At 40.8% G+C, this 27,122-nt stretch overlaps 1 protein-coding gene across 1 annotated transcript in view; it reads left to right on the top strand.

Moving 5' to 3' along the window:
- The window catches only part of ANKRD44 (ankyrin repeat domain 44), a 272,181-nt gene that overhangs the window by 70,362 nt on the left and 174,697 nt on the right, over window positions 1-27,122 (top strand). Inside the window, exons 3-7 of the mRNA XM_042783608.1 lie at window positions 1,869-1,947; window positions 12,435-12,505; window positions 23,103-23,303; window positions 23,853-23,940; window positions 26,573-26,715. Coding sequence (XP_042639542.1) covers window positions 1,869-1,947; window positions 12,435-12,505; window positions 23,103-23,303; window positions 23,853-23,940; window positions 26,573-26,715 — 582 coding nt within the window. The remainder of the gene's footprint in view (window positions 1-1,868; window positions 1,948-12,434; window positions 12,506-23,102; window positions 23,304-23,852; window positions 23,941-26,572; window positions 26,716-27,122) is intronic.

The following is a 27,122-nucleotide window of genomic DNA, read 5'->3' on the forward strand; positions in this document are numbered from 1 at the left end:
TCCTACTTCCGTAGTGATACTGCCTCGGAAACCCAAGGAGGGGTTGCTATGAGTCGGGGCCGACTCGATGGCACATAACAACAACAACAACAACAATAGCTACTTCAGCTCTCACTTTACATGTCAACATCCTCAGACAGGCCTTACCAACCACTTGAATGAATCTAACTCCCAACACTTCAGTCACTTGTTTTTATCGCCCTGTTTTAATTTTGTATAGTCTTTATCCCCATTTGGTATGACCTCATGTGTTTATTTGTTTACATGATTAGTGTTGTAGTCATGTACTGTTACTACTTAAATGTAAGCTTCATGAGAGCAGAGCCAGGCCTGTCCTGATTCACTCTCTGTCCCCAGAATCTGGTTCCTGGCACATAGTAACATTCAATAGTTATTATGTAAATGAGAAGTTGTCTACCAGTTACAGTTATCTTCACATTGACTCTGACTCATGGTAACCCCATGTGTGTCAGAGTAAAACTGTGCTCCACAGGGTTTTCAGTGGTTAATATTTTGAAAGTAGATTGCAGCCTTTATTCTGAGATGCCTTTGGGTGGACTGTTAGCAGCTGAGAGAGTTCACTGTCTGTACCACCCAAGACTCCTAAGGAATGGTCTAGGCAGAGGTAATAGGAATGGAAAGGAGAAAACTATTTTACTTAGGTTTGTTGTCCTTGTGAACAATTTCCAGTCTGTTTCCTTAGAAAGAAAAATAACTGATTGAATGCTTTGAACTTTGTTGCTAATGTGGGTAAACCCAAAAAACCCCACTAGCATTGAGTCAGTTTCAACTCACCATGACCCCCGTTGGGTTTCTAAGGTTGTATGTCTTTATGGAAGTAGATTGCCCCATATTCCTCTCATGGATCAGCTGGTGGGTTTGAACTGTCAACCTTCTGGTTAGCAGCCAAATACCTTACTGCTATGTCACCAGAGCGCCTTAGAAAAAAACACTGCCATCAAGTCGATTCTGACTCATCGCAACCCCCCCTGGGTTTCCAAGTCTGTAAATCTTTACACAAGGAGATTGCCTCATCTTCCTCCTGAGGAGCAGCTGATGGGTTTGAACTGCTGACCTTCTGATTAGCAGCCAAATGCCTTACCCACTCCACCACCAGAGCTCCTTAAAGTAGGTAAAGGATTTTTTTGTTTTGTTTTGTGTTTTTTATTATACAGAAGATTTGAAAAGAAATTGAAATTCATCATCCAGTGGGCAGTGGTCTATCCTTGAACTTAACAAGGCTTTAGTAAAGGGAACAAAGAGAAAAATACCATGTTTAAACCAAAAAACCCAAACCCACTGCCATCTAGTTGATTCTGACTCATAATGACCTTGTAAGATAGAGTAGAACTGCCATATAGGGTCCAAGGCTGTAAATCTTTACAGAAGCTGACTGCCACATTTTTCTCATGTGGAACATCTAGTGGGTTTGAACTACTGAACTTCTGGTTCGCAGCTGAGTACTTTAAACACTGCACCAGCAGGCTCCTATACCATGTGTAAAACCAAACCAAACTCACTGCCATTGAGTCAGTTCTGACTCACAGTGACTCCCGCTGGATTTCCAAGGCTGTAAATCTTTATGGAAGCAGACTGCCTCTTCTTCTTCTTTTTTTTTTTGTGGAGCAGCTGGTGGTTTTGAACTGCTGACTTTCTGGTTAGCAGCCAAATAATGGAATGTTTCAGACATGTGACTGATTGGGTATGCTAGAAGAAAATGTATAACCAGAACTTACTCTAGTAGGTATTTGGCCTTTCACTCTCTTCCACAAACATTAATCTAAGAGTGAGTGACATGTCTTACTATGTCTACTAAAAGTACCTCCAGCCAACACTGACATATGCATCTTTGATGTTGTTTGTTTCAGGATTCTGAGAAGCGAACCCCCCTTCATGTGGCTGCGTTTCTGGGAGATGCAGAGATCATTGAACTCCTGATTTTGTCAGGTAAATGACCACTGTGCTCAAAAGTCAACTGCAGATGAAGGTTTACATGACCAACCTACTAGACTGACTGACTGGTACAGTGAACCCAAATAAAATTTATTATGCTCATGGAAGTTTTTTTGATCAGTGATTTTATCAGATAAGAAAGACAATGCAAGAAGTTGTTCTTATTGAAATATGACTTCTCCATTAAAGCTTTTACATTGCTTTGAAAATCTGATTCCAAGTTGCCTAATCAGGCCCAGCATTATTGATAAATTCAGTACATTTTGATATCTTTTAATTTTTTTTATTGTAAAAAGAAAACTGATTTTTTTAAGGTCTACATGAACACACACACAAACACACACATGCATATGTGTACATATATTTTAATTATGCTGCAAAACAATACTATATTTTGTTTATGGATAAATGGCTACATCATAAAAATATTAAAAAATATGGATGGAAAAGAAACACACCAATTTCTGGACAGTGTTTGCCTCTGGGGAGGCAAAGTGAGTGGATGTCAACATGTGAAGCATAAAAGGACTACAAATATAGTAAGTACAATATTATAGTTCTTTTTTTAAAAAAAGAGCTCTGGTAGCATAGTGCCTAAGGCATTTGACTGCTACCCAGAGGCTGGTGGTTCAAACCCATCAGGCACTCCTCAGAAGAAAGGTTGGGCAATCTTCTTCCATAGAGATACTGCCTTGGAAACCCAAGGAGGGGTCACTATGAGTCAGGACTGACTCGACAGCAGTGAGTTTGGTTTTTTTGGATGTAGTATAGTATTTTACTTCTGTTTTTCAAAATAATAGAAGGAAATATGGCAACCACATTAAGCCTGGTTTATGTGTATATTGGTGTTTGTTGTGTTATTCTATTTTTTTCATGTGCTTTAAATATTTCATTTTATTTAAAAATACCAGTGGTTTCATTTTTGGATCTTTTATGTTCAGTAAGTCTCAGCAAACAGGTTTCCAAAACTATTATGTGTGTTCTCCCTTGAGAGTTTGCCAGATAAATCCATGTGTGCGTGCCCAGTTGCAGATTATATGCAGACTGCCCATCATTCTTCTTCCTTCTTTTTGTTTTGGGAGATTCAAATCTGGAGGAAATGCCTCTGCCCACAGACTATGCAAAAGACCTATGATAAGATTGTGCATTTGTTGGTAGTAGTGAAGGGAAACTGTAGAATTCCAAAGTAAGTTCTACAAAGGTAGGATCTAACACATTCAAGCAGATGTGGGGAGACCACTGTGGAAAAGAAAAAAAGAACTATGCTGTGATACACAAGGAGGATTCACATTGCCCTAGTTTTTTCTGTTTTCATGTTCTTAAAGCGGATTTTACCCAGGAAACAAGTACTCTTTGCCCTGAAATAGATGTGTCCTGTGCTCCTGACAGTCACATAGTTCCAGTGAGACATTTCTTGTGCTCTTTAGAACGGGCCTTTCTTCTGACAGTCCAAAGATATTCCAGGGTTGTGTTCCAAACAACGCATTGTTTGGTGCTGGCACATACTATGGCTAAGGCTAGGGCACACCTGTCCAGTTGCCCCAGCAGTTGAAATTGGTCCTTGGAAAATTGTAGGCAGAGTCAGAGTCAGTGGGGGTATAAAATAAAAAATTCTGTGGTATGACACCTCGTGGTCTCAACCAGCTAAAGCCACTACCAAATGTTGTATTAAGAAACCTCTCAAGTCTAAGAGGAATGCTTATTTCATGCATGTGGAAACCCACACTTTGTTTCCAACCCCAACTTTTTTCCCCTCACATCTGAAAGGGAAGGTTCTAATTCTGCAGCATAAAGTTGACCTATCCCTTTTCCTTAGGCATTTGGGAGCTGGTAATTGTGAAACCAAATTTGGTTTGACATTGGTGCCCTGTGGGTACAGTGGGTAAGCGCTTGGCTGCTATGTGAAAGACAGGCAGTTTGAACCCAGCTGCTTCATGGGAGAAAGACATGGCAGTCTGCTTCCATAAAGATCAACTGATTAACTGCCTTGGGAACTCTGTGGGGCAGTTCTACTCTGTCCTATAGGGTGGATATAAGTTGTAATTGTCCCCATGGCAGTGGGTTTGGGTGGGTTTTTTTGGGGGGGCGGTTCACATCACCCTCACATGGGCATAGAATCCACCAGCCTGTCTTTAACTCTGACTGACTCAGCAAAGCTGGGAGAGGCTTGGCGGTTTCATTTATCTTGACCTGTACACCTGTTTGACCTTGGAACCACACAGCTGTAAATCTCTCTAGCATAATTTTGGGTCACAGTTGCTGTGGAATTTCTCCTCCTCCCCTCATCAAATTAAGAAGACTTAGAGCATGGGAGGGAAAGGGTGAAATCCTTTGGAAATTTTACTTGGTGTGGAAACTTAGGCAAATTCTTGCAATTTACATGGCTTTTCTTTTCTCTGAAAGATCCATTATCCAATTGTATATTATATTCCTAAAGAAATATCATTGCAAGAGAATGACAGTTTCATCTCTGAGCTCGCATCTGGCAGCTGACCCTTGGGGGAATCCAACTAAACTATTTTCCAATTTAATAATGAAGGAGATGCTAATGATTCCCACATTGACAAATAATCTGGTCCCGCCAGATCAGCCCATTACAGCTGTATTCTTTATTGTGATATTAATTTACAGAGCATAGTGTTTGTTACCCAAGCCTACCAAATTCCTACTGACAATATTTCCTGTTAGCCAGGCTGTGGAACCTTGAATACCTCTGAGCAGACAAACAGGACAAGGTCTTGTGGAGGAATTCAGATCTTACAAATTTCACCTTCTTATAACTGCCAATCCAAATTCTGGCTTTATTTTCCCTCTGCTTTTTCTAGCTTCTGTTTGGGAACTGGCCAAGGCAGGATTAAGGCAGAGAGAAGGTCAAATGCTTGTTAAATCATTCTCAGGGAGATGTATGAGAGAGAACAATGTGAACCTATCAGTGGCTATGAGTTCAGAGACTAGGGTTGAAATGTAGGAAGCAGAGCACACAGAAAAATGACCACATTAACAATACCCAGGAGAAAAAACTCTGGGCTTGAGATGTGAGAGTCCGGTGATGGTAGAAGAAAACTGGAAGTACCTCCCTTGAACATGGAGCTGTTTGTAGGGTGTAACTACAAAGTAAAAAATAGAAATTTATTAGAGTTTATGCTGCCAATCAAGTGGTGGTCCTGCAAAATGATTTCTGGTGATTTTCCAAAATGTGTTGACTAGTCCCAAGGCAAACTGCCTCCAGAGCCAGTGGCATATCATTCATTTGACCCCTTATGCTTGACAAATATCCATCTTTTGAAGATGGATTCTTTTTTTTTTTTTTTTGGTCTGGTGAATGAGGGGATGATGGAACCAGGCAACGCAGATTTGAGCCCCCAAATGTGATGTGATTATAAAGTAATGAGCCATTTTCTTGTGGGTAAACTGGCTCTAATAGCAACTCCAAAAGGAGTTTCAAAAATATTTTGAGTAATTGCCACATACTTAGAATTGTCATACATTCTTCCAAGGTAATTCCTTTGAAGTAGAGTGCTGTTGTGCTGTGATAAGATTTGGTGTGTTTGTTAAACAAACAAAATCCATAGTAAGCTGACCTTACTGTCTTATAATCATATTTGATAGGATCTTTCTTTCAAATTTCTTTCTTTCCACAATTAAAATGTAAAATTTAGATAAACTTAACCTTAAAAAATCAGTTTTACTCTTTGGTTTTTAAGATTTCCAGTTATCAGGCCCATTGTTAAGGAGCTCTGGTGGTGTAGTAGTTAAGGCACTTAGCTCCTAACCAAAAGGTTGGTGGTTCAAACCCACCAGCTGTTCCATGGAAGAAAGATTAGACAGTCTGCTTCCGTAAAGATTTACAGCCTTGGAAACGCAATGGAGATCTCTATGAGTCAGAATTGACTCGATGACAGTGAATTTGGTTGTTTTGGGTTTTGGCCCATCTTTACCATACCACTTCTTTTCCTTCCACTTCTTCCTAAGTGACAAGACTAAGAAAACAGAGATACTGTCTCTGGAAAATATGCCCAGAGTTACTTCTGACTTCTATGAGAATAAAATTAAGAGATAATAGGGATAAGATGAAGAACATACTTAATTTGTAATTAGAGTTTGTGCTGGAGAGTTTCTAGTTGGGCCTTTGTAGCTGAAGCATCAGCATAGGCTAACACTTATTTTCATGTTTAAGCTTTTGTAAAATGTCCTCGGGTAAAAAGCATTTGCCTTTCAATCATTAGATATGCAGACTGTGTCCTTCAGTGCACAATAGAGCCAGATAGGCAGGTAAATAACATGCAGCTTCCTTTAGAAAAATCAGTTATAAATATTCAATGCAGAGCCATGTCAGAGGCTCCCTCTGACATGTAAACAAGACACTGGAATGTGCTCAGAGGAAGAGGACGAGGAAGCCAGCAGCAGAGATGACACTGATGAACTGCTGCACGGATCTGTGTTCAGATAACTCTGGTTTTATAATAATAACTTTTGTTTTTGGGGAAAGAGGCAGTTTTTCCTGGCTGCTGCCTACTCTACCTTTTGAGGAAGATAAGTGGAGGAATGGAGGGCTTAAAAAGTTACTGAAAAAAGCCATTTCCAAGATTTCTAATTATCTTTAAATTCCTCAAGTGATTCCACAGCATCTCTTCAATTATGCTGGGTTTGCTGCATGCTGGGTGTTGGTGCTCTGAGATGCCCAGCATGCTTTGCAGCATAAGTACCTGTCAGTACAGTGTTTCTCCTTAGAAGAATCTTAACACCACAAGTATATTTGGATCTACATAAAACTAAACATTTCTAGAATATATAAATAAAGTAACAATAATACAATGTAATTTATTATAATATAAAACCAATAATGGGGAACTAGGTAAAGAGTATGAACAAGAAGTTCTCAGAAAATGAAATACAAATAGCCAGTAAACATATTAGAAGATGCCCAGCCTCATATCAAACAGGAAAATTAAAAAATTAGATGCCATTTTCTTCCAACAATATCTGCAAAATTTAAAATGACTAATAATATCAAGTGTTGGTGAGAGGGTGGGGAAACTAAGGAATCTTCTACGCTGTTGGCAAGTGTGCAAGTCAGCACACTTTGGAGGATTGGTAGTACTTACTAAAACCAAAAGTGCACACTTCGGATGGCACAGAAAGTCCATCTCCAATAGCCTATCCTAGACAAATATTTGCTCATTTGCCAAGGATTCCTTTTATGTATGTTTATAACAACATGGTTTAAATAGTGAAATATTGGAAGCAATGTAAGTATCATTTAATAGAGGAAATATCTGAAAAATGGTCTATTTATATGGTGAAATACAATGAAAAGGAATGGACTTGTTCTGTTAAGTGTCAACATGGATAGACAAAAAATATATTGAGTGAAATAATCAAATTTGGAGTGTCAGTACATGTTTTGGTTACCTAGTGCCACTCTAACAGAAGATACCACAAATGGAATGGCTTTAATCAACAGGAGTTTATTCTCTTACAGCTTGAAGGCTTTAAGTCCAAGTTCAAAGTGCCAGGCTCTAGGGACTGGGTGAAAACCCCTCGACTGTGGGCTTCAGCTCTGCCTCCTGCTCCTGACCCACTGAAGCTGGAGGCTTTTCTTCACTCAGCTGCTGGCTGCTGAGGCTGAGAAACCCAAGGTTGACAAGTAACAAGGCACAGTCCCCATATTACCAAACCACACCGCAGGCCATTAATTCAAGTCCATTAAAAGTCTCAAGATCGGCAGAGCATTCAGGCTGCTGAACAACGGCTCAGCTACATGTGAGGTTTAAGTGTGCCACAAGCTAGAGACCATTCCCAAAGCTCCTTCTTATATAGGGGAAGCTTACCACATCCCTAAAGCAGCTACTCAGCTGCTTGTGGTAGAGCCCACCATGGAGTTAATTGCCAGTCTCATCATGGAGAATAACTACCACCAGCTGCCCAGCCACTCAACCAGGCCCAGCCAAGTTGACATACTTTAACTATCATAGTACAGTATGATATAATTATGTAAAAACAAATAAAACAATGACATATATTTTCTTTTAGAAATTATTTTGCAATATTTTAAATACACAAAAATAATAAAACAATGAGCATTCTTGTACTTGTCACCCAGCTTAATTCTCTAGATATTTTAAGAGTACATGCATAAGAGACATAAAAGCAACTAGTTTGGTCATGCCAAACTCAGTGGTGGTTAACTTGAGGGAGTGGGGAGAGGTCAGCATCAGGTATGATAATCAAAGAATCTTTAGCTAAATCTGTAATGATTTAATTTTTAAAAAAGAAGATTATATTTATGGATTACTTGTGTGATCGAAGAATGAAGTAAAATAGGCTTGTTGCAAATTTGTATTGCTTTGGTCTTAACCATTTAAATTGAAACAATAACTATGGATCTCTCTTTCAACTGGAAAGCATCCTTGAAATAAAACCAATTGCCACTGAGTTGATTCTGACTTATGGTGATCCCAGGTGTGTCAGCAAAGAACGGTGCTCTGTAAAGTTTTCAGTGGCTGATTTTTTTAAAAGTAAATGACCAGGCCTGTCTCTTAGTAGACTTTGGGTTGACTCAAACCTTCAGTCCTTTGGTCCCCAGTCAAGCTTCTAACCTTTTGAGACCCTCAGGGACTCTTTTGAATTCTCAGCACACCCAAACTGACTTTAATTTGGTCCAGGGCTTCAAACCAGTTCATTCCAGGTAGACCCTCCATTGAGAATTTGCATTGAGACATTCTGAATCTGAAATATCTAGGGTGGAAATGCAAATTCTCAGCAGGGAGTCAACCTGCAATGAACTAGTTCAAAGCCCCCATTTGGTTCTTAATGAAGTTTGGGGCTTGAGCCTTCTTGGGTAAGCTGCTTGGTTGGTGTTAATAAAATTAGGATTCAAATAATTTTCAGCTCTATAAACTAAGCAGCAATTTATCAGTGGCTCTCAACCTTGACAGCATATTACAATAACTTGAGGGCCTGAGGAGCTTTGTCATGGGCCCCATATCAAACCAGTAAAGTCAGAGTTGGCAGTAGAATTCTGTCTCTCTTTGTTTTTAGGAATAATTATGTTTTTGTTTTCTGTAATTGATGTTGTTGATGGTATTTGTTTTTCTTCAGTTAAAGAGAGAGAGAGAAAAAAAGAACGGTGTAAGTTCTATGATGTGTTATTTCCTCTTAGCCGGTGTCTTCAACCAAACTTCCAGCTTACATTTACCCATGAAAGTCTCCTGTTGCCTCTTTAGAAGGCTTCTGTTTCTGCACTGTGGCTGATCTTGCTGCATGATTAGTCAACCCCTGCTTCCTCTTGACTCACTTTCTCAGCTCCTGTCCCTGAGCCACTTCCTTTGTACTTCTCTTCCTTGGCCTTACTTTCTAGTTTCTTTGATTCATCCCTCCGCTCTTCTCTCTCCCAAGGTTGGTTCCTCATTGTCCTAATGCTGAAGTGCTGTTGCTGTTAGTTGTAGTTAAGTCAGCTCCCACGCATGGCTACATGTACAACAGAATGAAATGGTGTCCAGACCTGTTCCATCTTCGCAATCCTTGATATGTGTGAGTCCATTGTAGCTACTGTGTCTGTGGAGTGCCTTCCAACTTAAGAGGCTCATTCATCTTCCAGAATTACATTGGGTAACATTTTGTTGTGATCCATAGGGTTTTTATTGGCTTTGGAAGTAGGTGGCCAGGTCTTTCTTTCTAGTGTGTCTTAGCCTAGAAGCTACGCTGAAACCTGCCCGCCATGGGTGACTGTGCTGGTATTTGAAACACTAGTGGCGTAGTTTCCAGCACCATAGCAACATGCAAACAACGCAGTAAGACACATTATAAGACAGGTGGTGGAAGGCTGAAAAGGATCCTTTTACGGCATCTGCAAAGATATCATGCATTTTTTTTCTCCTTTTCCCCTTTTGTAAAACTTTCCATCTCTGACCAGAAAAAGAATGAGCTGAACATCCAAGAAGAAAGCTTGCATTGGGTATCGCAGTGGTTCAGAAGTAGACTGGCAAGCTTGCAACTGTGGAGAATTGTGAGGTGTCATGGAAGGGGAGCAGACTCTGCTTTTCCGTGAATCTATTGAGCCGCAGTGCTCCTGCTCCATGGTGGTGTCATGACTCACAGAAAGGTGAGCATGAGATACATCTCTGAGTGTGACCTGGTTCAGACATGTGCTAGAGCCTCTCTGCCTACCTCTTAGTGTGAGGGAGCCATGAGCAGTGCACACTGGCTTAATGTTGCCTCTGTTCAAAAGCTCCATGGAAGCTGTCATCTTCCTACCAAAACATCAAGCTTCTTGTTGTTGTTAAGTGCCGTCAAGTTGGCTCCTGCTCATAGCAACCCTATGTACAACAGAACGAAACACTTCCCAGTCCTGTGCCAGCCTCACAATCCTTGCTATACCTGAGCCCATGGTTGCAGCCACTGTGTCAACCCACCTTGTTGAGGACCTTCCCCCTTTTCACTGACCCTCGCCTCTACCAAGCATGAGATCCTTTTCCAGGGACTGGCCCCTTCTGACAACATGACCAAAGTAGGTGAGATGGAATCTGGCCATTCTCACTTCCACAGAGCATACCAGTTATATTTCTTCCAGGACAGATTTGTTTGTTCTTCTGACAGTCCCTGGTACTTTCAGTATTGTTTGCCAACACTACAATTCAAAAGCATCAACCCTTCTTCAGTCATCCTTATTCATTGTCTAGCTTCCACCACCCATTTGTCAGTTTGTCCTACTGTGGTGGTTGGCATGTTGCTGTGAGTCTGGAGGCTATGCCACCGGTGTTTCAAATGCCAGCAGGGTCCCCCACGATGGGCAGGTTTCAGTTGTGCTTCCAGACTAAGACAGACTCAGAAGAAGGAAGGGGCCATCCGGTTCTCACAAAGAATTGACCAGTGAAAATCTTATGAATATCAGTGAAAGAAACAGTCTGGTATATGACAGAAACGTCTAGCTAGTCCCACAGAAATATTTGGTATTCTTAGGGAAAGTAAATTTCTGCCAATCTCCTCAGCCCAGATCAGATCTCATCAGAAATCAACTTTATAAGATTTGTTTGAAATTGTAACTGGCATCCAGTATGTGTTCATTGGAAGGTTGCTTACCCCGATAGTTTGCCAAGAATGGTTTTGTGGTGTGTGTGTGTGTGTATGTATATGTATATATATGTGTATATATACACACACACACACACACACACATACATATATATTCACACACACACACATATATATATATATACATACAGGAGCTGTGGTAGCATAGTGCCTAAGGCACTTGACTGCTAACCAGAAGGCTAGCGGTTCAAGCTCATCAGTCACTCGTCGGAAGGAAGATGGGGCAATCTACTTCTGTAATGGTGTAATGGTACTGCCTTGGCAATCCAAGTCGGGTGCGACTCGACAGCTCATAACAACAAATATATATATATATATATATATATATATAGTTATATAGTTATGTAGTTGTTATATAGTTATGTAGTTATATGTGCATTTATACATACATTTAATGATAAAAAATAAAATCTTACATATGATGCATATGTACACACACACACACATATACAAAAAACGAAAACCAAACTCACTGCCATCAAGTCGGATCCGACTCATAGCGACCCCTCCTTGGGTTTCTGAGGCAGTATCACTACAGAAGTAGATTGCCCAGTTTTCCTTCTGAGGAGTGGCTGGTGGATTTGAACCCCCAGCCTCCTAGTTAGCAGTAAAACGCTTTAGGCACTACATCATCATATATGACAATATACAGTGAAACCTGTGAGAGGTGGAACTAATGAGACTGACTTGTTTTTCTGAGTCTCATAAGTTTTCCACCGCTGACAAGGTACAGTCTTAACACTTTTCTGTTGTTCTCTATTAGTGGAGAATATTTGAGTTTTCTTTCTCTGGCAGGTTTTGCTTTACACAGGTTCTAGCTTTTTCAAGTTTTACTGTGTGTGTGATTATATGTATTATATTCAGGAACACATATGTATATGAAAAATCTCAGAACATTTCCATAGTCCTAGAGGACTTCTAGGAGCTCTGGTAGCATAGTGCCTAAGGCACTTGACTGCTAACCAGAAGGCTGGCGGTTCAAACCCACCAGCCACTCCTTGGAAGGAAGGTTGGGCATTCCTACTTCCGTAGTGATACTGCCTCGGAAACCCAAGGAGGGGTCGCTGTGAGTTGGGGCCGACTCTATGGCAAATAACAACAACAGAGGACTTCTGGCTTCTTTAACTGTGTTGGGTCTCCTACCCAAATGAGAGGCTGCATCTCACATGTAGCCTTTACCCAAATCTGTGACATTCTCTGCTCTAGACCTTACCTTCTCCACTGTGCTAGGTGTCTTATTTTGTGGCCAGAAAGCACATGAGTGACACACAGAAATGAAAAGGTAGAAGTGTATTGGGGAATCAGGAGCACCATATAGCATTTGATTTAATATCAGCAGAACTTCCTTTGACTCCAATATGACTCTAACCTGTGCCATTTGATTCCAGGAGCTCGTGTAAATGCCAAGGACAACATGTGGCTGACTCCACTGCACCGGGCTGTTGCCTCCAGAAGTGAAGTGAGTGATATTTTATTTAACTAGTACTTCTTGACCCTAGAATGAGAAATATTTGTGCAGAGTTACGGATCTTCATTGGTGAGCAGAAGGCCTTTATCTTGGATGCAAGAGATGCATCCATCTTGGATGTAGACATGATGCTGGCAGTGCCTGGGGTAGAACAAGGTAGACCACATGATCCTTGACTTGAGTGAATTCTCAGTCTGGTTGGGGACGTAAATGGACAAGGAAATCAGTACTATCATTATTAAATTGGAAGATGAAGCCACTAGCTACCTACTTGAGTAAAGGAAGTCTTCCAAGAGAAGATGTTAGTTGGCCTGGTCCTTGAAAGATGCATAGGGACTCCCAGGCCAAGAGAGAGTGAAGGCTGAAGCAAGGGTATAAACATGTTGGAGGACAAGAGCCTGGAAGTGAATGAATGGGGGCTCAGTTGGGTGTAACTGTAACATGAGAATATAATAGAACCTACGTATGATGTAGAGGCTGGACTAAATCACAGAGGGCCTGGTATCCAGTGACTGTGGGGAGTAGTCATAGCAGAGGAATGATATACTTAAATCAGTATTTTAGAAAGACCACTGTGCTGGCAGCATGGAAATGGGCTAGAAGGAAGGGATTCCAGGCAGCGGCACCCACTACAAGGCCAAAGAGGCCTGAATAGTTAGAGACAGGAACATGAAGAAGAGTCAGTGATTTGAGAGGAAATTTGAGGGTGAGGTGGAAAAGAAGCTGAGTGAGTAGTGAAGCTGTTAACTCAGAGAACACAGGAGGAGGAAGAGCAGGAGGCAGAAAGCTAATCCATTTTGTCTGAGCATGCTGAATTTGGCAACCATGTCAGTAGAATGGAAGCTCTATGAGAGCAAGGATCTGTGTTTTGTTCCCTGATATATCTATCCCTAGCCTGATACATTGCAGGTGTTCAATAAGTAATTTGTCATTGAATGCTAGAAATTCAGGTGAAGATGGCTCATAGGCAACTGTCTGTACAGGTCTAGATACAGGTAGAGAGATACAGGTCTCTACAGCTCAGGAGGCAGGGCAGATGAACATTAAAACCGTGGTAAATGGGTTAGCTGGTTCAGGGGAAGTACAGGAGATGCGAATGTGGGTGTGGGGATGGCAGGAAACCCTGCTGAATATCAGCCTGGAAGCTTGGTCAGAGAGAAGGTCCACCATCCAGGCCTGTAAGAGGTTTTAACTTCGTAGGCACCTGGCGTTTGACAACTGGCCTTTGGTAGCTGATTTTACCTAAGTGAAGCTTACTCTTGGATAATGGAGAAGGTGATGTTCTTCAGGTCCACCTCGGAGTAAGAGGTGTTACTAAGAACGCACATGTGGAAATCATAGGTGCCCATGGTTAACATCAGGGTCAGCATTTCCTCTTTGGCAACTATATGGAAATTTCACAATATATGTGGTAGGTGACAGTTAACTTAGTGTCCATAATCTTCCTTACTGTGAGATATGAGTAGGTTTTGTTTTGTTTTAAGAGTTTGGTTGTATCTTCTTTCGGAATAGCCCACTAGAATGAGGGAGGTAAATGATCCTACGTTACTGGGCTCACACCCTGTGGAATTCAGAATCTTTGATCTGGCAAAACAGGTGCAATGGGCTGCTTTGAGTTTGCATGACTAGCTTTTTGACTCAGCAAGGAGGAATACTTCCTGGTCTTTTAAGACTGCTTGAGCTTTAGTAGATTTCTTTTAAGTGTCTCTTGGGAAATATCAGCTTTATTTCCTCTTTTAACAAGAACTAGGTCATTTTAGTTAATTTTTTTTAAATTAAATACTCTCTATGTGCCAGCCACTGTGCTTGATGACAGAGCTGCAAAGAAAAATAAGACTTGTGGTCTCTGCCCTTAGGAAGCTTGTAGTCTAGTGGGAGAGAAAGACACATGCACTGAAAAAAATACTGTTCTGGTTACCTACTACCGCTCTGACAAGAATATACCACAAATGGAATGGCCTTAACAAACAGTTTATTCTCTTACAGTTCGGGAGGCTAGAAGTCCTAGTTCAAAGTGTCATGCTCTAGGGGCTAGGTGAAAGCCCCTCAGCCTTGGGCGTCAGCTCTGCCTCCAGCTCCTGGCCCACTGAAGCTAGAGGCTTTTCTTCATTCAGACAGCTGCTGGCTGCTGAGGCTGCCAAGCCCAAGGTTGGCAAATAAAAAGGCACAGTCCTAATATTACCAAATCACATGGCAGGCCATTAATACAAATCCATTGTAAGTCCCAAGGTAAGCAGCGCATGACAGGCTGCTGAACAACGACATGGCTACATGCAGGGTTCAAGGTGCCACAAGCTAGAGACTATTGCCAAGGCTTCTCCTTATGTACAGGAAGCAGACCACATCCCAAAGGCAGCTACTCAGCTGCTTGTGGTAGATCCCACCATGGAGCTGATTGCCAGTCTCATCATGGGGAATAACTACCACCAGCTTCCCAGCCACTCAACCAGGCCCAGCCAAGTTGACACAAAAACATAACCACCATAAACACAGAAGTGCCATATGACCTTTCCAGTAATCTCACCTTTGTTAGTTCAACTAGTGGCAAAGGCTTCCTAACATACTCAAAACATCCATTTTCCATCATTCATCCATCTGTCCTCTTTACACATATTTAGTATGTTTGAATTCAGCCAATTCAGTGATTGATCAGCCTTCATATCTGAGAAAGGCATTGCTCCTTTTTCAAGTAACCAGCTCCCACTATAGTTTTGCTAGGGAAGAAAAAAAAAATTCCTTGCAGAAGTCTCTTGACTGGAAGAAAGTAAACCAGAACAAACCCTGAATAGGTAGGGATGGCAGCATGTCTTTGTGCTAATACCTGTCACAGTAAGTTGAAAAATTTCTTACGAAAATTGTAGTCTCTCTAACCATTGTTAGAGCTGTCTGTGCTGTGGACATCTTAACTTCAAGTACGTCGCTGTGCTGTGGAAGTCCTCATTTCAGATCTCCTTCTTTTGATATCAGTCCTATTGCCTTTATTTTATGCTTCCCCTAAATAATAAATGGGAAAAAACCAAATAGGCTTAAGGGAAAAGAAAAATCAAAGATTTGGACTGGTATTTGGGAATTTGGTTGTTAGTGCTTTCTAAGGGGGCAGGTATGTGGTTTCAGAGTGATTTACTTAGATTGGCAAGTACCCATATTACTTACATGCATATGTATTAAAACTATTTCTTTATTGTAAGGCTTATAAACTCTACTGTCTCAAAGTTCCCTTGCTTCTAAAGAATAGATGATTAATCACTCAGGGTTCGATCTGGGAAGCAAAGCCATAAGAGATATGGAATAAGAGATTTATTGTAGGAATTAGACCTTACACATTTGTGCAAACTGAAAAAAAAAAAAAAGTCTATGTAAGAATTTTGCCTCAGTCTCTATGGTGGCCCTGATGTTAATGAAGGTCAGCAGGGCCAACAGTTGAAAGTCAAAGCTAGACATGAAACTGGAAGACCAAGGGCAAGTCCATGTCTGTCTCCTCCTGCCTCCAACATTGAGGACATAAGTGACTTGCACAAGGAGCTGGCACTCTTTACCTTGAAGCTGTGTACATATCTGGCCCAGGAGTAGGAAACATTGGAGGAGGAGTTACAGGTCTGAAGAAGCATCAACAGAGTGCTACCCTGTGCCAGCAGGTGATCCAACTGACAAGTGACATTGTGTTCAAGCTAGAACAGTACCCTGCGCCCTACACACCAACAAGGCTGTGATTTCATTTATGTTTTCTAAAACTCATGCAGATTTCTATGGCCAACCCTAAACAGAACACTACAAGGAAGAGAATTCTGGGAATGTAGTTCAGCTTGGCTAAATTGACAGAATATAAGACTATTATTGAAAGGAGTTCTGGTGGTGAGGTGCCTAAGGCATTTCACTGCTAACCAGATGGTTGGCAGTTCAAACCCACCAGCCACTCCATGGAGGAAGACTGGGTAATCAACTTCTATAAAGATTTACTGCCTTGGAAACCCAAAGGGGTCACTATGAGTCAGGATTGACTCGATGGCAGGGAGTTTTTTTTTTTTCTTTTTTTCTTATTAAAAGTGTTATTCTTTTTTAGCTAAAAGGGCCCTTCTAGACTATAAATTCCTTGAAATAAGTGCCACGTCTGTTGCTTACCGTTGTATTTATAGAATCTAGCCTGGTGTTTGGCACATAGAATATGCTCAGTAAAGAATTGTTGTTGTTGTTTTTTATATAATTAAAGACTGAATTTTCGACATAAGCTATGATAACTTATTCTCTATAAATGACTCCACACGTGGAACTAGTACACACTACATCAGAATGCTAGTCTTCCTTGCCTGTGAAGTAGATTTACTTGAAGTTTGTTTATGGCGATGTATGTACTAGAAATCAGTTAAGCCATTGGAATCTGCAAAATCAGGGCCAGTTTTTAAATTGGATTCAATATGGCTATCAGTATAAATTGAAATTTGTGGACCATCTCTCCAGGAAAAGTTTATGATCAGACTTTTATGCCTGGAAAAATAATGTTCATTGCCAAGTTCATTCCTGAGCCTCTTATATAGCAAGAGAAGTATCAGAATAATAACATCGATTAAACATCTACTCATATCTAACGTTACAGAAGGCACTTGATGGACAAGGAAGTAAATCAAGACATGGTTACACCCCTTGAAAATTGCTCAGCACTGGTCTTGTTCTAGACATAAATTTCGAAGACTTCTTTGGTGGCTGATCAGACTGTGTTCTGTACTTCTAGGTAATTCCACATCCTTCTCCCACCTTCTCTCTCCCCAAATCTGGCACATCTAGGATTCTCGGGGAAGAAAGAACTTGGAGCCAAAACAAGATTGTCTCCCTATCTGCTCCCTCAGAGCCCCTGGGTGGTGCAAACAGCACACTCAGCTGCTAACCTAAAGGTCAGAGGTTCAGGTCCACCGAGACATACCTCAGAAGAAAGGCCTGCTTGATCCATTTCTGTAAAATCAGCCAGTAAAAAATGCTGTGGAGCACAGTTCTACTCTGAGACACATGAGGACCCCATGAGTCAGAATCAACTCGAAGGCAACTGGTTGTCCAAGCCCCAAGGGCTTTACTGGCCCCACCCTCCTCTTTCTCAGGCTACTCCCAAGGCATTGAAGAAATATGAAGGAAACATTTTGCAATGTTAGATACCATAGATGAGCAAGATTTGGAGCTGCCAGGGAGAATTTTTTGACATATTGTTATGAAATGTTTCATATGATTTTCCCTGTTTAGCTTATTCCTGTTCATTTTCTTTCTTTTGTTCTTGGGAAAGAACAGTGTAGGGGAAAGGAATTAAATGCATACAAACCTGGTGAATTTAACACATGTTTATTGAGCCCACTTGTTGGAGGCACTGTTAAAAGGGCCATGGGGGCCTTGAGGGTATATGAAGTCTGGCTTTGGAGGAAACAGTGCTGATAACTCTTAGGGCAGACAGCCAGGCATGCAGCCTACTGTGGCCTGCATACAAATGCCACTGGTCTTTATTAGGCCTTTTTTCTTCTATAATGAGCTGAGAATATCACCAAAAAAAAAAAAAAAAAGGCCAAACTGTTTACTTTCCTGTTCTAGATACTGTCTTTTTTCATTAGAAAGAGTTCAAAACAGTTGTGTCCTGTCTTCAGGATTGAGGGTCTTGTGCTCATGTAAGTGTTGTCATCATGAGCATTTATCGAACACTTACTTGTGCCAGGCAGAATGCTAAATGCTTTCTGTGTGTTATTCATTTTAGTCTCTGAGTCTCCCTTTGAGATAGTTACCATTATTAATTTAGGAAATGTAATCTCAGAGGAGTGAAGTTATGATCCTAAGAGGAAAGAAACAGCCAGTACTAAGTACAGGAGAGTGTGACAAGAGAACCCACTTTGTTAGCCACAACGCTATACTGCCTCCCTCAAATCACGTAAGTACTCTTATGTGGATACTGTTCCAACCCATAAAATGGGTCTATTTTTGGCTTCTGTGCAGGCAGAAATCCCAATGGATGTACGATGTCTCAGAGCTGAACAGGATAAGCTTTTTATTTTATACCTTACATTTTAAAAACATATTTTCCCCTTTCCTCTAAAAAAAAACATCATCATTATTGTGAACTAACGGCTACTAAATAAGAGAATAGGAAAGTCTGATCTGATGGCTAGGATATTATTGCTTTCTTTAAATTATTTTCATGATTATAAAGAAAAATCCTTACATATAAATAATTAATCACATCTGGAATGGGAAGAAAGAAAGCATTTTTTAATCTATTAGTTACCATATGGGGAGCTCTGGTAGTGTAGTGCTTAAGGCACTTAACTGCTAACCTGGAGGCTGGTGGTTCAAACCCACCAGCCACTCCTCGGAGGGAAGGTTGGGCAATCTACTTCCGTAGTGATACTGCCTTGGAAACCCAAGGAGGGGTCACTATGAGTTGGGTCCGACTCAGCAGCACATAACCACAAACAACAACAGTTAGCATATGATACCTAGATTTAATGTGTATTAACATCATCTGGGGTGCTTGTTGAGAGTACCTGTTCTAGGACCTCATCCCTAGAGATCCTGATGAAGCCTTTAGTTTGGCCCAGGAATCTTACTTGGTTCCACAATCAACACCAATGGAAGCAGCAGCCAAGACATCAGACAACACATTGCACTGGGACAAATCTGCTGCAAAGGACCTCTTTAAAGTGCTGAAGAGCAAAGATGTCTCCTTGAAGACTAATGTGCTCTTTACTTAAGCCATGGTATCTTCAGTTGCCTCACATGCATGTGAGAGTGGGACAATGAATAAAGAAGACTTCAAAGCTTAAAGTTCTATACAATGAGGGTTTCTAAGGCTGTAAATCTTTATGGAAGCCAACTGCCTTATCTTTCTTCCGTGAAAGAGAATTAGTATTTGAAAGTATTTGTGTCAGGATGCTTGGCTGACACTGTCCACTGAGTAAGCTTTGCCCCAGCAGAAAATGACAGGCCGGTGCCCTGTACTACAGTCATCTTGCCTATAAAATGAACTGTCAGACCAGATAGAAAACCCCTAAGGCTGCCACCATTTCTAATACTCTGTAGGTCTGAGTATTTAATTCCATAATCATTTTGTTGTAGTTAGTTGCCACCAAGTCGGCTCTGACTCATGGTGACTTTATGTATGTAACAGAATGAAACATTGTCTGGTTCTGTGCTATCTTCATAATCATTTTAGACTATTGTATTTTCATCTTTTTTAAAGTTAATAGTTGGAAATTAAGAACCCTTCCTTTGCATGCAAATATTTCTCTACATAGTGCCTTGCTGTTAGTAAAATGAAAACTGTGCAGTTCACTACATAAACAGATAAATAAAAATGGAGAAATGGCAGAGTTGAAACATTTTACAGAAATAGAGAAATGAATGGCTATTTTAAGTATCCTTGAGGTACAAAAGTGAGTGTTGATCGAAAAGGCAACTGGGTAAAATTGGCATTCACATGGACATTGCCTGAAGTTCACGTGAAAAGAGATTTGTTAGAGACCTTACTGCTTCTTCTTTCTTTCCCATCTGATTAAATGTACTTGAAACTTTTTGTTTTTTGATTTTTAGATGTAACCCAGATATTGTCCAGGGTCAATAAACATACTGCAAAAACGGCAAGGAGGCCACATCTTCCGACCTCCTCTAATCCCACGAGAGGAAGACAGGATTACCAGCAGTAACCCAAGGCCTATTCCTACAAAGCCAGACATGCTGCCTCCCTCCAGCCCTTTCACCAACCATTCCTCCCAAAGCACCCACCACCTCTCTCCTGGGTTCGATAATTCGCTGCAGTGGCCACACAGAACTCACGGATTATGGGGTTTATTAGGGAAGCACCAGACTACAACTCAAGTTCAGGAAGAACGCTCAGTCTCTCTCCCAGCCCACTGTCTCTCAGCCAACAATCTCTCAAAGTCTCTTTCCCAGCACTGCTGGTCCCTCGGTGTCTCACTCAGCAATGCGTGTCTCTTGCATCTCTTTCCCAGCAGCACGTGTCTCTTTCCGGGTCACCTGTCTCTTTCAGCAACACGTCTTCCTCAACCAGCAGTCAGAGAGTTCTGCCTCTAGGAGGCCTCCTTTTGAGCCTGGCAGGGTGGTCAAACTAGCCAATTATAGCATCAGAACTCTAAGCATCTGAGAGAAAGTGGGCACCTCCCAGAACATTGTTTTGTGCCACGCCCAACAGAAATACTCCAGGTGGACAACTTCAGCAATCAGGAGCTCCTCAGTTGCTCATAGAAAATCCCACCTTGGAGTTTACAAAGACTTATGGGTAGAAAAGCCACACTAAGTAATTTACTACACCGCACATACATAATTTGTGTACTTAGATGTATACATATGGCCTTCTAAACATATAGAATGTTTGCACATTTGTGCAAAGACTAATATTCTCCCAATGTTAAAAAAAATCCCTGGAGTTTTGAATTTTCGGTTACCTGACTCCCCAAGCCTGCTTTTGTTGAATTAGTTTGGTTTATTCCTCAGCAATCCCCTCTTACACCTCTGCCAGATGTACCCCGGGGCTCAGGGCCTGTGTCTTGTGTCTCCACTTTTTCCTCATCTCTTTCTTCTTGTGGAGAAAATACTTCTGACTCCATTAGAACAGTGCAGCTCTGTATACCTCCCTCCTAAACTCATTCTAGACCCACCCCTGCACAGCAAGGGCCCTGCTCAGCACAGAGCCTATTGACTCTTTTAATGGGCCCTGCCCTCCTGAGAATGCTATTTGGTTTTAAACAGCATTTTTTCCCCATCATACTGTTGTTTGTTGTTGTGTGCCACTGAGTTGATTGTGACTCATGGAGACTCTGTACTGGTAAATGTTGTTGTTGTTGTTGTTATGTGCCATGGAGTCGGACCCGACTCATAGCGACCCCTCCTTGGGTTTCCAAGGCAGTATCACTACAGAAGTAGATTGCCCCATCTTCCTTCCGAGGAGTGGCTGGTGGGTTTGAACCACCAGCCTTCTGGTTAGCAGTCAAGTGCCTTAGCCACTATGCTACCAGAGCTCCTGGTAATAGTAAGATTTATTTTAACCCAATTTGATACTTTGAAATTTTGATCATTCAAAAAAGTAACATACTATTTATTTAAACTGTATTTTCTAATTTGCAAAGTCATTTTCTTTTTGCTCTGATTTTATTGTCCAACTTAGCCATTCACCTCAATATATTGCTACTAGTGATTCATGGAACATTCTTTTTATTTCACCATTTATGTTTCTGATCAATGTGTTAAATTTATTGAACTCAAATCTGGGGCACATTTATATACCTGTATGATTAAGTAAGGAGGTCTGGTGGTGCAGTGGTTAAAGCATTCAGTTGCTAACCAATAGATTGACATTCAAACCCACCAGCTGCTCCATGGGAGAAAGATGAAGCAGTCTGCTTCCATAAAGATTAAGAGCCTTGGAAACCCTATGGGGCAGTTGTACTCTGTCCTATAGGGTCACTATTTGTCAGAATCAACTTGATGGCAGTGGGTTTGGCTTGGTTCATGATGAGATAGATTGGGCAATCTCAATCTAAGATTGAAGTTAATAAGGGTGAGTTCTTGTTTCATGAATAAGACAGCAGTGTGGTACTAATACCTTTTGTTGTATTCTTGATGCCATATTGGCCAGATGTTCATGAAGGATCCCCACTAAATGGCTCCAGGGAAGTTTTAAGAAGTAGAGAGAAGCAACTGAGAGTCATTCCCTTCTTGAGGAGCTATATCATACACTTGACTGAACAGAAGAGTGATCCTCAACCATGGCTGTACAATAGAGTTTCTGGAGAGATTTACAGAAATACTGAGATCAGCTAGAATCTCTGGGGGTGAGACCCTGGCGTTGGTATTTTCAAGAATTCTCCAGGTGATTCCATTGTGCAGTCAGGGTTGACAGTCATAGGTCAAGAGTCTAGTGAATTGGGTGGGTCTCAGTAGGAGGAAAATAAAACATGGAAAGCTCAATAAAGGCTCACTGTGAAGGAGCTCAACAGTGGTTTAAGAAAGTACCAAGTTTAGCCTGGAAAATGTTGGGACAAGATGGAACAATGTCATAGCTTCAAAATGAGACAGTAACAGACATACTTTTCCCTTCACCTTTATAGATGACTCAAGGGGTTAAGACAGTGGCAAAGAGAACTGAAGGTTTATGAATCAACTTAAGAATATCTGAAGGGCTCTGTTTCATTTTTGCTTTGGAAGTTGGAGGCTTATTGACAGAACTCTCTAATCTTAAATGTTCTTTTGGAGACGCACTGGCCTATGAATATTTTATCCTGTATGTGCACACTTGCACTTGAATGCTCTTATTTGGTCTAAGGCTACCTTATACTTACATATTTCTTTTGTTTTAGAGATGTGCCAGGGCTCTTGGCTTAACAAAGAAAGATAAAGTGAAACCAACTCACTGTCTTAATTTGTGCCACTCTTGATATTTGGCACATTACTTTATTTGTCTTAGAAGAATATGCATCCTGAGCCAGCCTGTGAGAGCAGGAGAATTCCTTTTCTCTTTACCTATCCAGGTTCTGGCAAAGCATCTACACCTGGTAAATATTGATTAAACATTTATTAGTGACCTCTGCAAACTCTGCTTTTGTTTTAGGAAGCAGTACAAGTATTGATTAAGCACTCAGCTGATGTCAATGCGAGGGACAAGAACTGGCAGACCCCCCTCCATGTGGCAGCAGCCAATAAGGCTGTCAAGTGTGCAGAAGTGATCATTCCCTTGCTGAGCAGCGTCAATGTCTCTGACAGAGGGGGACGGACAGCCTTGCACCATGCGGCTCTGAATGGCCATGTGGAGGTGGGTGTCTTCAGCACTGGGAATGACTTAGCCCCAAGTGAAATCTAGTCTTATTGCTGAGACTTTTAGGGACTGTGATAATATTGTAGATCAAAATTTTAGTTAGCTATCTACATTTAAAGGAGCTCTGGTGGCATAGTGGATAAGGCATCTGGCTGCTAATCAGGTCAGCAGTTCAAACCCACCAGCTGCTCCACAGAAGGAAGATGGGGCAAGCTACTTCCAGAAAGATTTATAGCCTCAGAAACCCAATGGGGGTCACTTTGAGTCGGAATCAACTCAATGGCAGTGAGTTTGGTTTTTGTTTTTGGATCTATATTTATAATGCACAGCCACAATGAATTGAAAAAGTCAGCCATCACCTCAGTGTTTTCCTCTGATGTACATGCAACAGGGTCTGCTATGTCAACATCTTCCTACTTTTTTGAATTAAAAATCTCCAACCTGACTTTAGAATTGATGTCAATTTGGCTCAGATCACCTACAGACAGCGAGGAGCTCTCCCCATTACAGACTGCACACTTGATTTTGTTATTGGTTATCTTTCAGATGGTCAATTTACTCTTGGCCAAAGGGGCCAACATCAATGCTTTTGACAAGAAGGATCGGCGTGCTCTGCACTGGGCTGCATATATGGGTAAGGAGGCCACATACGGGAAGGAAAGTGAGGAGAACCTTACTTAATAGGCCAAGATCTCTCATTGCCCATGTAGATTTTCTCTTGTACAAGTCTGACCTTCATTAAAGCTTTGGTCCCAATTGAATTAAGCTTCTGTCCATTTTACTGGCGTGCATGGAGCATTCTATGGACAGTTGCTTTATTAGAGATTTATTTATCCTACAAAGAGGAGGGATGAATCATGGCTTGGACCTCATTGAATGTGATTCAATCTAGATTGGAAAGCTGCACAAACTGTGCTTATTTTAACTTGCTGTGGCAGGAAAGTAAGGTGTTTAAAAAAGAAAGAGGACTGGCTATCACAGCCAGGATACAAATTCCATTTGTCTTTTTATTTATAAATATTTTCAAAAGAAACAAGAATGAAGAGAGAAAGGACAAACCCCTGGCTGTTTTGCAGATTGTGAGCGGAGTCAGTGTGGATTTCCTCGGAACTCTGGTAGCATAGTGGCTAAGACACTTGCCTGCTAACCAGACAGCTGGCGGTTCAAACCCACCAGCAACTCCTCGGAAGGAAGGTTGGGCAATCCTACTTCCGTAGTGATACTGCCTTGGACAAGGAGGGGTCTCTGTGAGTTGGGTTTGACTCGACGGCACATAACAACAACAACAACCACTGCCAGCAAAGCAGGAGTATGCAACTCTAGTGAGGGAGATGAGGGAAGAAGTTACATTTCTATGTTTTTCCTTTTCATTTTTGTTGGCACAAATACTTCTGAAAAATGATAGACCTTACAGAGATTATCCTCAGTGGAAACGAACAAAGATCCTTCCTTTGTGTTTCTAATTGGAAAGCATCTTGCAATTAGAAAGGAAAACAGGATTATATCAGCACAGAGTTATAAGTAACCTGAATGGCCATCCAAGGAGATTGGTTTGGTAAATTATGGAAGATCAACACAATGGGACACTAGGCAGTTAATCAATGATGATGTCAATCAGTATTTCTTAACATAGAAAGATTCTTAACATAGAAAGATAGTTGTGATACATTAAGTGAAAAAAGATGTTATAAACAATGTGAATAGTACAATCTTTATTTAAAAAAAAAATCTATAAAACAAATAAATATAGAAAATATATGACAAATTTTTAACAGTGATTATCCTCAGGGTTTGGTGCCTATGGGTGATTTTGGGTTTCCTTTTAATACCTTTTTATATTTTTACATTTTCTTGATGGCAGTGAGGTTTATTTATTTATTTATTTATTTTTAACAAGTGTGAATGCCTTTTATCACCAGAAAAAAAGATGGTAATGTTAATTGTGTGGAGAAAAAGAGAAGGCAGATTAGGATAGGGTAAAATAAATTATGTGACTATAGATTGAGCTGAATGAATCCTTGCACTTAATATACCAGAATCTTAGACTTTGGCAGACATTACCAGTTTTTCAGGTGCCGTGTATGTTTTAGTTGGTTGGTGTCTGGAGGACTGGAGCTAGTGAACGTTCCTCAGCAGATGGATGTTCAAGCAGAGCACACACTGTGCTAGTGTGAGATGAGACTTGAGGAACTGGGTTGGGGGATTGTGTTTTGTCCTCTGCTGATGGATCACTAAACATTTGAGCAGAATTGCTTTAAAGAAGTAAAGCCATTATTTTATGTATCATCAGGATACAAACAGGTGAAAATCTAAAGATGACTATCTTTAGGGAGTAGTAGAACAAAACCAGGACAAAGAGCTTGAGATAATACCACTAGTAATTGATTTTTTTTTTCTTTTTATATATGTCTTAGGGAGAACAGTAAAACTTTAATAAAACAAGTTAATACCAAGGACACACACAGAGACTTTCTCTCTTTCTCTCTCTCTCACACACACACTCACATGCACGCATGTTACAAAACCATTTTCATAGCAGGTCCTAGGATCAATACTCATCTGCTTTCTTTCAAATATTATCCATGTTTTAAGCAGTGCCCCTGAAGCACTGAATAATCTGTAGTCACGGAAGAAGGGTCAAATACGTGTATTATGTAGTAAGATAGGAAACAAAGGAAAATATTCTAGAAGAATTTAACAGGAGTTGAAACGTGAAGAATTTGCTGTTTAGCCACCAATTGATGAATATGCCGTTAAGCTGAACCATATGAAATTGCCATTTTGTAGCCAAAAAGCAGTTGAGCAGCACCAGTTTCATGGGAGTCAACCTAATAATCCTGAGTTCTGATTCACTGACTTTTCTTTCATTTGTTTTTCCAAACCAAATAGTCATTGCTAGACTTTTCAGTGAGGCATGGCAAAAGCTTTGCTTTCATTTATAACACACTGTTCTTAGGTTGTGGAACAAACACATTGGCCTAGCCTTGTCATTACTTGTGGACAGACATCAGCTCTTTTTACCAAGTCTCCTTGAAGAGAAGGCTCACATTGGGATCATCTTTCTTTTCCTGCAACCATTATATAATGTCTGATAGATAGTAGGTACTCAATAAATATTTGTTGAATATTTGCCATGAACTAGCTTTTATAAATGGTTCAGCAAAATCCTGGTGGTAATAAAAGCTAATAGTGATGATTTAGGGGAAATGAATCGTCAAATGATCCAATAAAGGTTAACGATGTTTTCTGCTGCTTTGTTTGTAAAGGCCACCTGGACGTTGTCGCATTGCTCATTAACCATGGCGCTGAAGTGACATGTAAGGATAAGAAGGGTTACACACCACTGCATGCTGCGGCCTCCAATGGGCAGATCAATGTTGTCAAACACCTCCTGAATCTGGGGGTGGAGGTGAGCTATGCTTTGTGCATATTAATGCATCATCACATGGCCTGTGCATTTGTGGGTTTTCTGTTGTTCTGAATTCATTGTGTTTGCATTCTAATTCAAGTGAAAACATTTTTTTTCTTGCATCCTGCTTTTTTATGTTTAGTGGAAAACTAGAAACAGGCTAATTTTCTCTATCTACATAGATACAGAAGTATATAAACATACATATTATATATAATACATATATAGATAAATAGAGATGTGGCTGTTTTGCAGATTGTGAGCGGAGTCAGTGTGGATTTCCTCGGAACTCTGGTAGCATAGTGGCTAAGACACTTGCCTGCTAACCAGACAGCTGGCGGTTCAAACCCACCAGCAACTCCTCGGAAGGAAGGTTGGGCAATCCTACTTCCGTAGTGATACTGCCT

The sequence above is a fragment of the Orycteropus afer genome, unplaced genomic scaffold (genome assembly GCF_000298275.1).
Source record: "Orycteropus afer afer isolate SDZICR_OR568_19922 unplaced genomic scaffold, OryAfe1.0 scaffold00002, whole genome shotgun sequence".
Classification (NCBI taxonomy): domain Eukaryota; kingdom Metazoa; phylum Chordata; class Mammalia; order Tubulidentata; family Orycteropodidae; genus Orycteropus; species Orycteropus afer.